Source organism: Falco peregrinus, chromosome 3 (assembly GCF_023634155.1).
Source record: "Falco peregrinus isolate bFalPer1 chromosome 3, bFalPer1.pri, whole genome shotgun sequence".
NCBI classification, from domain to species: Eukaryota; Metazoa; Chordata; class Aves; order Falconiformes; family Falconidae; genus Falco; species Falco peregrinus.
In genome coordinates, this window is record NC_073723.1 from 40,551,739 (window position 1) to 40,566,429 (window position 14,691).

Below are 14,691 nucleotides of genomic sequence, written 5' to 3' on the forward strand. Positions count from 1 at the left end.
TCCTTTAAAGAAGCTGTTTCTCTTTGGTTCTTTAGCCATAGCCAGGCATACAAAGAACCTCTCCTTCCCTCCCTTCCAGGCTGCTGGCGGGGACTATACCTGCCTCCACAGCAGGATTTAGACAATGTCTTCAGTCCTACAAAGGAACTCAAAAATTGCACATAATAAAGCACTGAGCTTGAAACATAAAGGACAACTCTTATTGTATTAATTTGAAATAAATCAACAACATTTTCATAATTTTAACTTTAGAGCTGGATTTTATAAATATGAATAATATTGTAATATATATAATCGTCAATTAACTGTGTGTAGCAGAAGACATATGGAAGGGATAATAGGGATATTACATAGAATGTATGTAAAGGCAATTAATGTATGTTAATAAATACAGAATAATATTGAATTATACTATTATGTATTAGTTTACACAATACACTCTTCTACCACTATTTATGAGTATTTTAAACTGTAGTAAAAATTTATTAATGCTGATGTAAAGCTAAAATGGAAATAGCTACGACTTCAACTCTACAAATTCCAACAGATTCTTCCCACAACACTAAGCTTATCCACAGCTTAACTATTTTACGGTACAACATTTTGAACTTCAAATTAAATAAAGCATCATGATTGTAACTCAGAAAGAAAAACAGAAATAAAAATGTTACTGAACTACTGTATGAGTGAGTTAACAGTATTGTAAGAACTCTGGCTTCTGGAATTTCCTGCGTTTTGAGTGCCTGACTTTGTGACTTGGTACTGCACCAAAACTAAACATTTCTTTTTCAAGAAAGGAGGGGAGGGGGTAAATGTATTTTGTTTGGGATTTTTCTATATGCTTTTGACTTCCTTAGCACATCTTACAAATTGCCTAAGCACAACCTTACACCTCTTTGTCTAACATCAGCTAAATGGAGACATAATAAGGAGGCCTCAGTAAAGAATAATCTGTCATGCCTTACTGCAGAGCACTGTGTTCCAGTTAGTTAGGTCCACTACTTTTCACCTCCTTTCTGTCTACTGCTACCTCTAATCCTCAAGAATTAGCGCATGCCAATCTGTTCTCTAAACCTTAGTAGCTCCTTGCTCTCATAAAAATTCAGACTTAAGTAAAAAATTCCTCTAAAAATGTCATATACAGAAGTGGACATATGGCTATGTGAATCTGGGCAAGGTATTTGTATTTGCCGTACCTACCTTCCCATTCGCTCTTGGCTCCTCGTGTCTGTTTAGACATAAGCTTTTCACAGCAAGGGCTCTGTGCATACTTCTGATAAATGCTAACATCAAGGCTACCTCAAAGTTGGTCCACAGACCACAGGTGTCATAATCTCCTGAAACTCAAATCCTAACAGCTGTCTACCTGATCCTTGTAGCTTTGCTGATTTTCAAAGTACCAAAAGGAAAGAAAATCATCATCCTAACTTGTTTCCAGGTATATGCAAGGCGATCTGCTGAACACCTTTTAAAGTGAGATATCAGAGGCTCCTCTCCTTAAATAGCATCAGACTCCTCAGAGTAATACTGTGTGATCCTCAAATGTGCTTTGTTTTACTGATACAGAAGACATAACCAGTCTAGAAAGTGGTCTTAGAATCGATGTATATTGTGCAGGTCCAACACAGGAAGATATGAAATGTATCTGACACATGATATGAGAGCAAATACTAAACGAAAACAAGAAGATCGCTTGTGTATCCAATCTAAACAGTATACAGAGGTACCAGAGCAAAGAAAATAAGCCAGGCTGAAAATAAACTTTACGCTATCCTGCACAAAGAGCCGAATACAGCACATGTGCTTCTAAATCTCATCCTATTTTGAGGAATTTAATCATGGATAAGCCTTTTGCTGCCACCTGTACAGAAATCAATGTTGCACAGAGTACTTCAGGGCAGTGAAAATAAGTAGGCTATCAAATAATTGAACTAACAGAAATGAATTAAACTAGGGATCCAAACTTTTCCTCAGTACAAGTTCATTATCTGTGTTCACTCCTGAAGACAAGTTCAATTGCTATTCAGTAACATTCATTTTAAAGTGAAATATATTGCAACTTCGCCCTCTTATTTATCCCGTGTAGAAACTACACACAAGCATAAATGATAGGTATCAGAGAACCAACCTGTAGTAAATTAGAACAGCTGTTTTGAGAGATCATGAGAGATTGCTAATCTGATGAGGACGGTCACATCCCTCATGCTGAGATCCCAAACATTTTGTTTGGGAAAACTAGTGTTTTCCAGCACATCCGAGAGGCTTGCCAACGTGCAGCCCTGGAGGACCACTGACCTCTGGTGGTCACTTCAGTCCTCCCCGACAGTACCTGCAGCTCCAGGCAGGCACCGAGCGCTAGCTCAGCTGCGGACGTCACTGAGGGTTGGGGGGAACCTAAAACTGCTTCATCATTAATTAGCCTGTACCACAGCCCACAGGGCTGCTTGTGTGAACTAAAACAGCACACTTCAGCGAATATAAGTGCTCTTATCTAAAATCAGCACATTAAAAAAAAAGAAAAAAGATGAAGGAAAAAGTAGAATATACATTAATTCTGAAGAAAGCCAAATCATAAATATTGAATTTTACCATTACTTGATGAGATTATATTTTACAGATGGCCTAACAGAAATACATGCCAGGAAGCATTAAGTTACAGGCCTTGCTCTGTGTTTATTAACTTGGTGGAATTTGTTGGTTACAAGTAAATGCAGATGAACTTCAATATACAAACATCAAACTCAGTTAAAGCTGCCAGCACATTAATAGTATTGTTGGATTAGACTTACTCTAGAGATAATAAAGCTTTCCTAAATAAAGCACACTTAATTCAACAAGTTCTTGAGAACAAATGGGTCTTGAAATAGAATTATATAAAACTATCTTTTTGACAAATTTAAAAAAAAAAACTTTCCTAAGTAAGATTCTTATTACTGAAAAGGAGCAATGAGATTTAGGTTTTCTTTTGCTAGACAACTAGCACAATATTAAATTATAAGCAGGAGTATTCAACAATTTTATCAATTTTGATATCTGCTAGATGGTGAGGCTACCCAGACAGAAACTGCCTCAGTTCTTTCCAGCAAACTTAAGAAAAGGTCTTCTTGACACTCAAAAGCAATTATGCAGGGAGATCACAACCACCAGCACTGGATCTAAAATGTACTTAGGCCTGTTAGTGCTGGTTGTTGATAGCCAAATATTTTAAAGCTATGTTTTGCCTGTTGCAGTTATCTACAACTTGTAAACAAAACTCTGAGGCTTTCAGACATTCATCAAGAATACAAAAATCTTACTAAACTGTCACAAGAATTTTCAGCCCTTCCCAACTGCTTTTTTGATGTAAAATTATTCAAAGTATACTTTCAGGTAAATGTACATTTCTCATTGAAACAGGAGCTCAGTTCAAGCCTAACAGAACTCCCAGCATCTGCTGAGTAGTGGGAAGCAGCAGGGTGTTTTTCTACACCTTTCCTATATGCTACACAAATGCAGCTTTGCAAAAACTCTGCAGTAGAAATCATCTATCTCCAAACAGACCTGTATATCTCACTTGCCACAAATTTTACACCTCTCCATAGTAAACAGATTTTTAAATCACAGTTTCACCTTCAATCTAGGCTACCTAACCAGACTGAAAGACAGTGAACTATTTTTAATTACTTTTACAAAATGCATTGTTGTGCATACATTTTCTAGCTGCCTGTGGCACACTGTGGGCAAACATTTCATGGAGGCACATGCAATTGCTAACATAGCCAAGTAATGTGCAAAAAATAGCCAGTGCTCAGAGTGGAAACAAGAAAGGGTACGTGAGACACTAATACGGAGACAACTGTATCAGGCCACCCCAACGAAAGGAGGAAATGTGCACTGAGATAGTCTGGCCTGACTCAGACAGGGCTTGTGGTTGAGCGGGATATCTGGCTAGGCTAAAGGCTACCCAAAAAGTTTTCAAAGGGCAAGCGTCAGGTTTTTCACTCCCATTTGTATTTCAGCAGAAGTCCAGCATCCGTTGACCACTGCTGCCTCTGGAGAATTCCACTTGTGCAGCCCACAAATCATCAGATCTCTTCCTGTACTGCTGCATGAGCATACAGTGACAAAAGTAGCTTCACAAGACTATTTTTTAACATGTTCCTAAAGGTCCAACTGTAAATCAGTAGACATTAATCAGTACGGTGACACTGACTCCCATACACAACAGACACAGAGCCTATATTCCACTTAAATCCTACTCTGAGCATTTAAAGTAAGTGCTATTTTCAGTATTTCAGTTATATTGGTTTCTGCACAGTAATGCATTTCACCCACAGTGAAAAGCTGTCACATTGCCACATTATCTGTTAAATACAAGCATTGTAATTAGGTCATCTACTGGGTAGAGGAGACAATAACCACTTTAACAAAGCACTGTCACAGCCCTTATAGGTCCTTGTCTGAAAAGAAAGTCACTTCTTCCCTTTGTTGTCACCCCAACATATATTTTCCACAAATATTTTGGCATTGCCAATCCAATTATACAACAGCAGGAGACAATTACTGTGTGGCAATGTTCTAATTCACAGACATAACCTTTCTTCTACATTTATATTTTACTGGGGATATTTTCCTGGGGGAGTAGAGCTGCCCTCCACTCATCATTAAGGACAGACAGGTCTAAAAATAATTTTGCCTGGTTCTAATCGATAACATCATGGTGGCAAACCTCTTCCGAAGACACATGAAAGCAAGATAACCCCCTCCTGCCAGCATGCTGACCAGCAGGGTGGTGCCGAGAACCCAGGGAGCCCTTTTCTTGGCCACGCGGAACGCCGTTGGCAGAACGGCCGAGATTAATATATTGTTGACATGTCCTAAAACTCTGCAAAATGCTTTTCTCTTCAGGACACGCTCATAATAGGCTTCCAAGTTGGGCCGCTTTCCGTTTCCCCAGTTTCTTCTTGCTAATCCCAGAAACTTCAGGCGATGTAATGTGACGGCAAGTGATACATCTGCCAGACTGAAGAAATCACCACAGAGCCAAGGCTGATTTTCATCTTCTAAGCAGAGATAAACCATAAAGAATTAGGAGTTAATGGAATACAAGCACATGTAGAAGCCTCCATGGGCTTAACATTTAGTTTAGTGCTATTTCAATATGCTGTCTAATTATATTGGGTTTGCATGGCAATCCTTTGGTAGTGGGAAGGCTACACGGGTGGCTTCTGGGAGAAGCTGCTAGAAGCTTTCCCTATGTCTGATGGGGCCCATGCCAGCTGGCTCCAAGATGGACCCACTGCTGGCCAAGGCTGAGCCCATTAGCAGTGGTGGTAGCGCCTCTGGGATAACGTATTTAAGAAGTGGGTAAAAACTGCACAACAGCAATTGCAGCTGGAGAGAGGAGGTAATATGTGAGAAAAACAACTCAGCAGCCACTCAGATCAGTGCAGAAGGAGGGGGAGGAGGTGCTCCAGGGGCTGCAGCAGAGGTTCCACTATAGCCCGTGGTGAAGACCACGGTGAGGCAGACTGTCTCCTGCAGCCCATGGATGTTAATGGTGGGGCAGATCTCCACCTGCAGTCCGTGGAGGACCCCTACACCAGAGCAGGTGGATGCCCAGTGAAGGCTGTGACCCCATGGGAAGCCCGCACTGGAGCAGGCTCCTGGCAGGACCTGTGGCCCTGTGGAGAGAGGAGCCCAGGCTGGAGCATGTCTGCTGGCCGGGCTTGTGACCCCATGGGGGACCCACGCTGGAGCAGTCTGTTCCTGAAGGACAGCCCCCCATGGGAGGGACTCATTCTGGAGCAGTTCATGAAGAACTGCCGCCCATGGGAAGGACTCGTATTGGAGAAGCTGGTGGAGGACTGTCTCTCGTGGGAAGGACCCCACACTGGAGCAGGGGGGAGTATGAGGAGCCTCCCCCTGAGGAGGAAGGAGTGGCAGTGACAACATGAACTGACTGTAACCTCCATTCCCCAAGTGACGGCAATGGATATTCACACTGTCCACTATTAGTCAGGAGCACAGCTGGAGACCCCAGGCTCCTTCTCCAGTCAAAGGAATGAGGTGAATCTTCCTGGGATGGCTCAAAGCAGGCACAGCCAGGCAGCATCACACCTCTAACTTCAGTGATCTGAACCACCACCACCTGAAAGGGCTGATCTGTACTGACTACACCAAGAGCTTCTGAAACCCAGGATACAAAATTTTGTAGTCAGCATAGCTGCCAGCATGAGTACTCTGCTCCAGCCTAGATCTCAAACAGAACTATGCTGTTCCCTCCTCATTTGCAACCTTTTGCAGTTCTTCCCACACAATGAGCACAGAAAAATGCTAGCATGAACATTCAACACCACCTCTGTGGAAACAGAGAAATTTTGCAACATCCCTTTCAACTCATTTGCCACCAGAGGAAAGCAACATTTGGCACGCTGCTGGTACCAGTCCATTTTCACTGGATACGCAGGTCTGAAAGAAAGGCACCTGCAGAGGACAAGTGTATCCTATGTTGCTGAAAGGATACCTGGGGATTCATCCAGCGCATTATGATAAGAAGCTAACCTGTCTGAATGAAAGACACCTATAGTGGCAACAGCAGTAAGTGAATGAGGGATTTGAGCAGCAGCAAGAGAAGCAGAGGCTCAGAGGTTGGCCAGGACCTGGAGAGGCATTGCTCACAAACCTCAAAAACGAAACTCAGACAAAATTCCAAAAGGCAGGTAATAGCCACGTTTTACTAAATCCTGTGATCCTGGTGGTTTTCACAAGCTCATCAATATTGTACCAGTTGACTCCTTGAAAAGGCTATTTAGTGGTGACAGACAAGTTTGCTGAACAAAATCCTACCATCCTTTTTGAGTTAAAACATTTTCTGTGACTCTTGCTGTTGAGTCAGTAGAAAATTTAACCTAGATTTTCAATTGCTGGTTCAAATCTCCTGTCTTGATAGTAGCTGATAATTATTACAACAGCTATTTATAGAGCCTAATACAGTTATTGATTTGAGCAGATGCAGTTGATATTGACTGATGCTTCACATAGCTCCCAGTGAAGTCAGAGAAAGGATTCCTATTAGCACCGCTGGGAGCTGGACCAGACTCTGAGTAAGCAGAAGACTAATCCCATTTGAACAAAATTTGACTTTAATGTGGGTGGATGGCAGGTAAACACCGCTACTTTCCAAGACAGGGGGGGAGGGGGATTGCTTAATGATTAGAGCGCTCATCCGGATTGCTAATTCTACACTAAAAATACCAGCACAGTATTTACACAAGATTATAATAAACCCATATTAAACATTAAAGTTGTGATCATTATAGTGAACTGAAGCCTACAACTACAACATCAAGAATAACATTCTGTAGTTAAGGGTTTTCTTATTTTGTTGACAAGATACTGCAAAAGTGTGCAGCTAATTATACTCATTCTGAAAATGTGATCAAGCACTTTCATAAGAGAGTGAGAACTTATTGACAGCAGCAGTAAACTGAACAAGTATTTAAAACAGCATTGATCCCTTCTGTAATGTGAGATCAGTATATGCTGAAAGTATCAAATTCAATATATTAAAACCAGTTCTATAATGGTGCTGTCAACAGATTTATTCAGCCTCCCCAAACACAAGCATCAACAGGATTTAGTAAGGAAAAATCCTTACCTGGTGTTTCCTCATTTCGACGCTGCAATTCAGTCTCAACCTGATCCAAAACTTTTTCCAGTTCATCCAGTACTTTCTTTAGGTATTTTATATTATCATGATCCAGCAGTTTAGACTAAATATATACACAGGTTAGTGTTTTAATCATTGTACAGTTTATACTTTTATCAGATAAACTTTTACATAGATACTACAGTGCTTATTCATAAAACATGATTATTTTCGCCACATACTCAGCTGGATACCATTTGGATACGAGTGACAATTCAAGTAGAAGAAGAAAAACATTAGAGATGCTATATATCAGGGTTTACCACACGCTGCAGGGTGCTCAACAGCCCAGCGCCAGCACTGATGTGTACTTACCTTTGAAGTCAGCAGGATCAGTCAAATACTTCAGCACACACTTGGAAATGTGTAGCTGATCTGGGGGACAGACTGCTTCATGCCTTGTAGGGTTAAAACACTGCATGACATTAATGGTAATGACAGGTGAAACAAATATTTACATCATGACAGAAGAAATCTGACACTAACAAGCTCATTTTATTATTGGGGGAATACAAAGAGTTTTCTTACTTTAAGGCGCTTCTGTTTTGCTATATAGGCATCTTGAAGGTCTGGGTTTTCTTCTGCAAGTTTCTTCAACTCTGATTCTGTGTTACTTATTTGGCCTGATTTAAAAAAAAAAAAAAAAAAAAAAAGGAAAGAATGACATTAGATATCCAAACATACCCATAATGCAACCCACTGAAATTGATCACTAGCTTCTGTGCAAGTATCACACCAAAGAAATGGGAAGTGGTACTTCAATGAAGTATGACCAACATGTTTTGGAAAACAACAGCTGCACGAAATGAACCCACCACACCTTCTGCTCATCAGTTTGCAATGAACTCTATAAAGCGGTGGTCTGCCAGGCAAGAATGAAGAATTCTTGTTAATATTTTTCTCTTATTCAGAGAAAACCATTTTGCTGCCAAAACCTGTGCTAAATCCATGAAATTCTACTACAAGTACCTTAGGTCTCTGATGGTTTTGTACCTTCATTCCTGGGTTCCTAACACACTTTCCACGCTGTGAAAGTGCCAACAGGCCCATACTGGGGTTTTCTGTAGGTCACATACATGATTCCACAGCAAAAGCCTAAATACCACTGAATATGGAACCAAAGTGTTCCCAGTTAGCTAAACTGTGACACCAAAATCTGTGATCCCTTTTGTAAATGTTCATTACAGAGTATATGGATGTTCTAGAAAAAACATTCATTACATGACTTAAAGAAAGAATGATATGAAAAATCTAAGATAATTTTACTAATTTCTACTACATGTGTATAGCCTTTTCTCTCCTTAAAATGGGGCTTTGCTTGACAATGCCATACTTACAGACCTAGAATACCAAAAGGTAGTGAATAATAAGTTATCTTCTAAAAATAAGTATTTCCAGTAATAAACTGAGAACAAAAGAATAATTCTAGGGCATGAATCACCTCTCACTTTTACTTGATAATTAAGATTAGTTCCAATTAACTCTTATAAATTAAACTGATAAAAAAATCTTGCTAGAGAATAGTGAACTCACTGTTTTACATATTCTTTGTTTCCATCTGGTATGACTGTAAAAGCCATCTTTCAACACAGTATATGAAGAAACGGAAGGATGTAATCACAAAACTAAAATCTTAAATATGCAATTAATTACTTAGTTGGATTTGGTATGCATAAATATAATACATAACTGGTTGGTGGCTTATTATATCTAGCACTCTGAAAAAAACCCAGCTTTTCAAAGCTGAAAATTAAACCATTCAGGACAAGTTTGAACATGCAAAGAAATTGTTTACAAACATCCACAAGCTACTCAAAAAAATGCCTCAAATCAAGACAGCAGGCTATGCTTTAAGTACAAAAAGATACAAAAACATCCCAGTTCAGACAATCCAAATTTTAGCTCTACCAATATGAATGTGTGTGTGTAAACTGACAATTTATACCAGCTAGAAACTAAAGGGGAAGAACACAAACGGTCAGCAGAACACAAGACAATGTTGTAACGTGAACCATAATAAAGCACTGCCTGTTACCATGTGAAAACAGAAAAACTATCAATAATACCTAAAAGTACAATCGTTCAATAAACAGTTGACATACACATTTGGGGAAGAAAAAGACAACAAACCAGACAGTACACTGATATAAGAGAATAATTCATGTTACTTCAGTAAAACAAAAAAATGCTAATTACTGTTCCTAAAATTAGCCGTTCTAAATCTCACCAGGTACTTTTTATAAATAATTTACTTTTAAATAACTATTGATCATTGGACCAGCAACACTGACTTCTAAATACTTCTTCATACTCAACAGGTTTCCAGCACAGAGAAAGAAAACTAAATCTGTATTGATGTTTTTTAAAGGGTAACATGCAACTATAAGGAAAACTAACTGCCTGACTTCACTTCTGACAACACAATGGTGTGGCTCATAAGAGAACTGACTTGCCAAAAATTTTAAGGAGGAAGATAACACAGTCTGTTGGAAACAGAAGTCCTCAAACTAACACAATATCATCCTTTATGATACTATGCATTTGGTAATAGTATACGTGTATGACATTTTAAAGCTGCTGCAGTGTTTGACCTTGCTCTATGGAGCATTCTAAAATATCACACAAAAAAATCAACACCATGTAAAGCACTGACATTGACCAAAATAAAAAAAACAGAGATCTCCGAACATAGCAGTAAACAGGGAATCTTCATCCAGCCGTGTTTTCAGGATTTGATCCTCATCCTAGAACTATTTAGTTCTTTTGCAATACTTAGAAGGAAACATAAAAGCATTAATAAAAGTTTGGCATGGTACAAAGACTAGAAGGGACAAAAACCAAGAAAAAACACAGCACTGATACCAGTGGTCTGGACTAGTTAATAAACTGGGCCTAAGCAACCAACCGATGTTTCAACACAGTCTAGTGTAAAAGATAAATTGAAGCAAAAGACACAGGTCACGTTTCTTGGCAAGAGGGCTGTAAGTTTGCAAGCAGTTCTGAAAAGCTAGACCAAGGTCATGACCCATGACCAGCTGAACAAGGATTCCCACAGCACAGTTCTGTGGCTGAAAGTAACACTGGAATCCTTGAACATATATACAGTGAAAAACCACTGTATTAATAAAGAATTAAATAATTATCTCCCTATCTGACACCAAAATGAACAGAAACTGCTGTCCAGTTCTAGTGTCCAAACCCAGGAGGAAAAAAAAAAAAAAAAGGGCAAAAAAAAAGCTATGAGAATTGACAGATTATTTGCCAAGGATTTTTGAGTATTACCGAACACTGTTTAAAACCAAGTATTTCTGCCAACTACTGGATTCAAAACAGGAGCTCATTTCAGGAGATCCTCTGTTGTAAAAGGGATGGGGCAACATAATCTACAGTTATTTCCTCTGCCTCTAACGTATTTTTTTCATGGGAAACTGGTATGTATATAAAAGTCTTAAATAAAATACCGATCCCAAGGAAGTCAAATGACATTTTCCACTGATTCTACCAGACCACCAGTTCATCTGTTACCCTGATTCTACATTCCATATATATATATAATATATATATATATATATATAAAGCATTATTTGCACCCAGGATTTTGGTTTACATTGTGCTTTAACAATTTCCATTGCTGTGATGAACCTCAGCTACTTAACCCTTCACTCCTTTTTTTTTTTTTTTCCTACCACTGGCACCAAATTGTCACTAGTACATGCCTCAGACAAAAGACAAAAAGGGTCTGATGACTTTCTTACAATATATTAGACAAACAGACTCTGTTTCACTAAGGCTAATCTGCATTTGCACCACTTTGAGAAGAAAGCAATTGCTTTAATTTAATAGGTGAATTTTTTACAAGTTTACAATCACAAAAAAATGGGGTTCCTTCAGTGTAGTGGTTTGATGTGAGTAGCAGCAGAGCTGTCCTCTAAATTGCTTTATAAGGATAAATAGCAAGATCAGAAAATAAAATACAGCTGTCACACCTGTCATTTTCTGTTATGTAGAAGCAGCACAATTATTAGGAAAATTAATTCCACAGACACCTTGGAAATTACACTTCCTCTTTCCCATTTTCAAATCATAACAGACTACACAATCAATAGAAAGTATATGCACAAATTATCAAGGACTGCAACCAAAACTGGAAACCTGTGCTCAATATATTCTGCTTAAGGTGCACTGAAGACGCAAGATAGGTGTTAATGCAACACTCTATTTACCAATAGGCACTGAGAGCTATAACAGTACATACTACGAATTCTGCTGGTAGCATAGGCTGGAATCATGGAATCTACTGTTAACTCGGGGTGCAGGATGCAGCCATGTGTGTAGGCATCCATAGGCAAGGAGTCTAAAAGCTCTCTATAGTGTTGCACTCTTGGATAATACATGCTCCCCTCTTCCGGCATTAATCTTGGTACTCCCTCTGCAATACAAAGTTAAAAATAAATGTTAAGAAGAACCATGTAATTGACCAAAAGCAGTATTTCCAAAGTTACTTCAGTTACGTCCAACCAGCACAGATGACACAGCCACAGTTAAGAGAGCTTCACTTGTTCCCCACCATAATGTAACAGTTATCATGTCTCAAAGAAAACTATATACATGTACTTAATTTTAAAACATTTCAATAATCCCAACTCCTATGCAGCAGCCCACATAAACACATCTTTAAGAGGCCTTCAAATCAGAAAACTGGATTCAGCATCTCTTTTATGCTTCTAGGAATGGGCAACCGTGTCACACAACCCTTTAGCCCTCTCACAGTAGGGCACAACTGCGGTTCTAGTAAGTTGTTATGGCTGAAACATTACTAGAACTGCGATGCTGTAAAAATTACAGTACAGGAATCCTACTCAAAGCATGATTAGAAGTATTCCTGCATACCACTGAGTTTTACCCTGCCCTCAATCTACCTGGGCCCTGACTACTCATTCGATGAAAACGCCAGCGTTAAACACATACTGTGATCACCCAGCAACGACGTTTTCTTCATGCCTTAGCAACTGCAGCGCTAAACCCCTTAAATACAAAATGCTGCCTCTTCACACCTAAAAAAAATACAACTCTGCATTTCTTTCAAAAACTGAGGCTGTCATTTTTCTGGACAAAGAATTTCAAAAGCCTGCATGTGATCACTTCCGAGTTTTACCCTCCTACATTTTTACCTTTTGACTCCATTTTGGCTCCAAAAATAATTTACTCATTCTACTTCCTTTTTCCGCCCATGATTACTCTGGAATTAAGCTTTTTTTTTTATTATTTTTTTTTTCTGGCAGAGAAGCAGGACCTGCCCAAGAGCAGCAGCTGTGCAGCTCTGCCCAGCACTCCGCAGCAGCCTCACCGCCATGGCTGGCTCCTCTACCCTTCCTGAGGCGGTAAGGAGGCCAGCGGCAGGTTGTCACTTACAGCTGCTTCTGAAGGTGCCAGAAGGCCTTCAGTTCATTTTAAAGGAACGCGGGTTTACCCCATACCACCAACTATGACAAGAGCCCATTTACTTGTGAGGCTACAAACGTTTTCTGGTCCTGGATGAACCAACAGGCAGCGATACGGGGCTGACCCCACCATGGCTGCATGCCACAGGATTTCACACGCCTAGGGGATTACCATCTACAAACGTCGCTTCAAGGTAATCGATAATCTGCGTTGCCTCACAAACGATGTTCTCCCCATGGATCAGGACAGGCACTTCTCCAGAGGAATTCAAGCGCATGAACCACGGTTCGTTGTGCTCGCTCAGGGGCAGGTTTACATCACGCTCTTCGCACGTCAGGGCCTTTTCGGCTATTGCCAAGCGCACCTGCAACGGCGTCACCGCGGTCACCCCAGGAGAAGCACTGCCGGACAGCTGTCCCCGCGCTGTGAGCCGCCCCGGCCCCGGCCCCGGCCCCGGCCCCGGCCCCGGCCCCGGCCCCGGCCCGCCGCGGGGGCAGCCCAGCTCCCCCGCCCTCCCCCCCGCCTCCGCTGCGGGCAGGCTGGGCCGTGGGCCACCTCCACGCCCGGCCCCGCGGGAGGTGGCAGTCCGGGGCCTGCAGGCCGCCGCCCCACCGCCCGCCTCACCTTTTGCGAGGAGAAGGACTGCGTCCAGTGGTACAGCACCAGCGGCGCCATGCCCGGTGGCGCGGCGCGGCACGGCTCGGCTCGGCGCGGCACGGCTGGGCACGGCGCGGCCCGCTGCACTGCGCCGGGCGGGGCAGGAGGCCTGCGCGGGCGCGGAGCGGCGGCCGTGCCCGCCCCGCGGCGGCCTGCTCTTGGAAATTAACAGAAGGGGGTGCCGGGGGCGGGCACCCCCTTGTTCCCCCCGCCTGCCCCCGCGCTGCGCAGAGGACGGCCCTGCAGGGGAAACCGCCTGCAAAACCGGCCGCAGCATCCCCTGGGGAAGCACAGGAAGGAGGGGTGCGCAGGTGAAAACGTGACATGGCAGGTTTTTCTGTTTGTTTTTGGTTTTGTTTTGGTTTTTTTCTTCAACAAGGACTTGCATTATGGATTTCAGGGACATTGGCACCACAGTCTTTGGAAATACTACCAGAAGGCATCCTGAATTGGACCCTATGGGTATAAACACTCTGTTGCAAAAGGCACTTGAGTTACAGCCTGAAGAAATAAAGCTCTAGGCTAACATGCACTTCTTTTGTCTCCAGATGTGTTCTTTCAATCACAAGAGACAAGGCTTCTCAAGTATTTTTTTTTTTCTAGACAAAATTAGAAAATTGAACTGTTTTGCAGGTCCTGAAAAGCATTTGATAACAAACACTAGCTTCCGTCGCCAGAAAACGCTTCCTATGTGTCTCACAGTGGAGATAGGATTGAAGATGTAATTGCAGATAGTGCATCCATTAGATACTGTCTGCAGCATCAGGGAGATGAGCAAAATAAAAACCACAGTGAGATGTGAGTCCAGAACACTGTTCTCTTTATCCTGACTGCTCGATCTGCAATGAAGGCGACTACTTCAGGTGAAGCCGATAACCTGCTCCCACATGCAATTTCTATAT

General features: G+C 41.4%; 1 protein-coding gene across 1 annotated transcript; it reads right to left on the reverse strand.

Annotated features, from left to right (window-relative positions):
* Window positions 1-4,539: 4,539 nt before the first annotated feature.
* On the reverse strand, window positions 4,540-14,286 carry GDAP1 (ganglioside induced differentiation associated protein 1). The gene is made up of 6 exons (XM_055800620.1): window positions 13,757-14,286; window positions 13,304-13,496; window positions 11,946-12,119; window positions 8,219-8,313; window positions 7,640-7,754; window positions 4,540-5,042 (listed from the first exon to the last, which is right to left on the reverse strand). Exons 1-6 carry the CDS (start codon window positions 13,805-13,807, stop codon window positions 4,660-4,662), a joined length of 1,011 nt encoding a protein of 336 aa, XP_055656595.1. The 5' UTR covers window positions 13,808-14,286; the 3' UTR covers window positions 4,540-4,659.
* Window positions 14,287-14,691: the final 405 nt, after the last annotated feature.

Excerpts from the sequence above, each read along its gene's own strand:
- GDAP1 (XM_055800620.1), bottom strand. The coding sequence starts at position 13,807 with ATGGCGCCGCTGGTGCTGTACCACTGGACGCAGTCCTTCTCCTCGCAA. Across the intron at positions 13,497-13,756 it reads AGTCCTTCTCCTCGCAAAAG|GTGCGCTTGGCAATAGCCGA; the intron begins GTGAGGCGGGCG and ends ACGCCGTTGCAG. Across the intron at positions 5,043-7,639 it reads TCGAAATGAGGAAACACCAG|AAGATGAAAATCAGCCTTGG; the intron begins GTAAGGATTTTT and ends ATCTCTGCTTAG.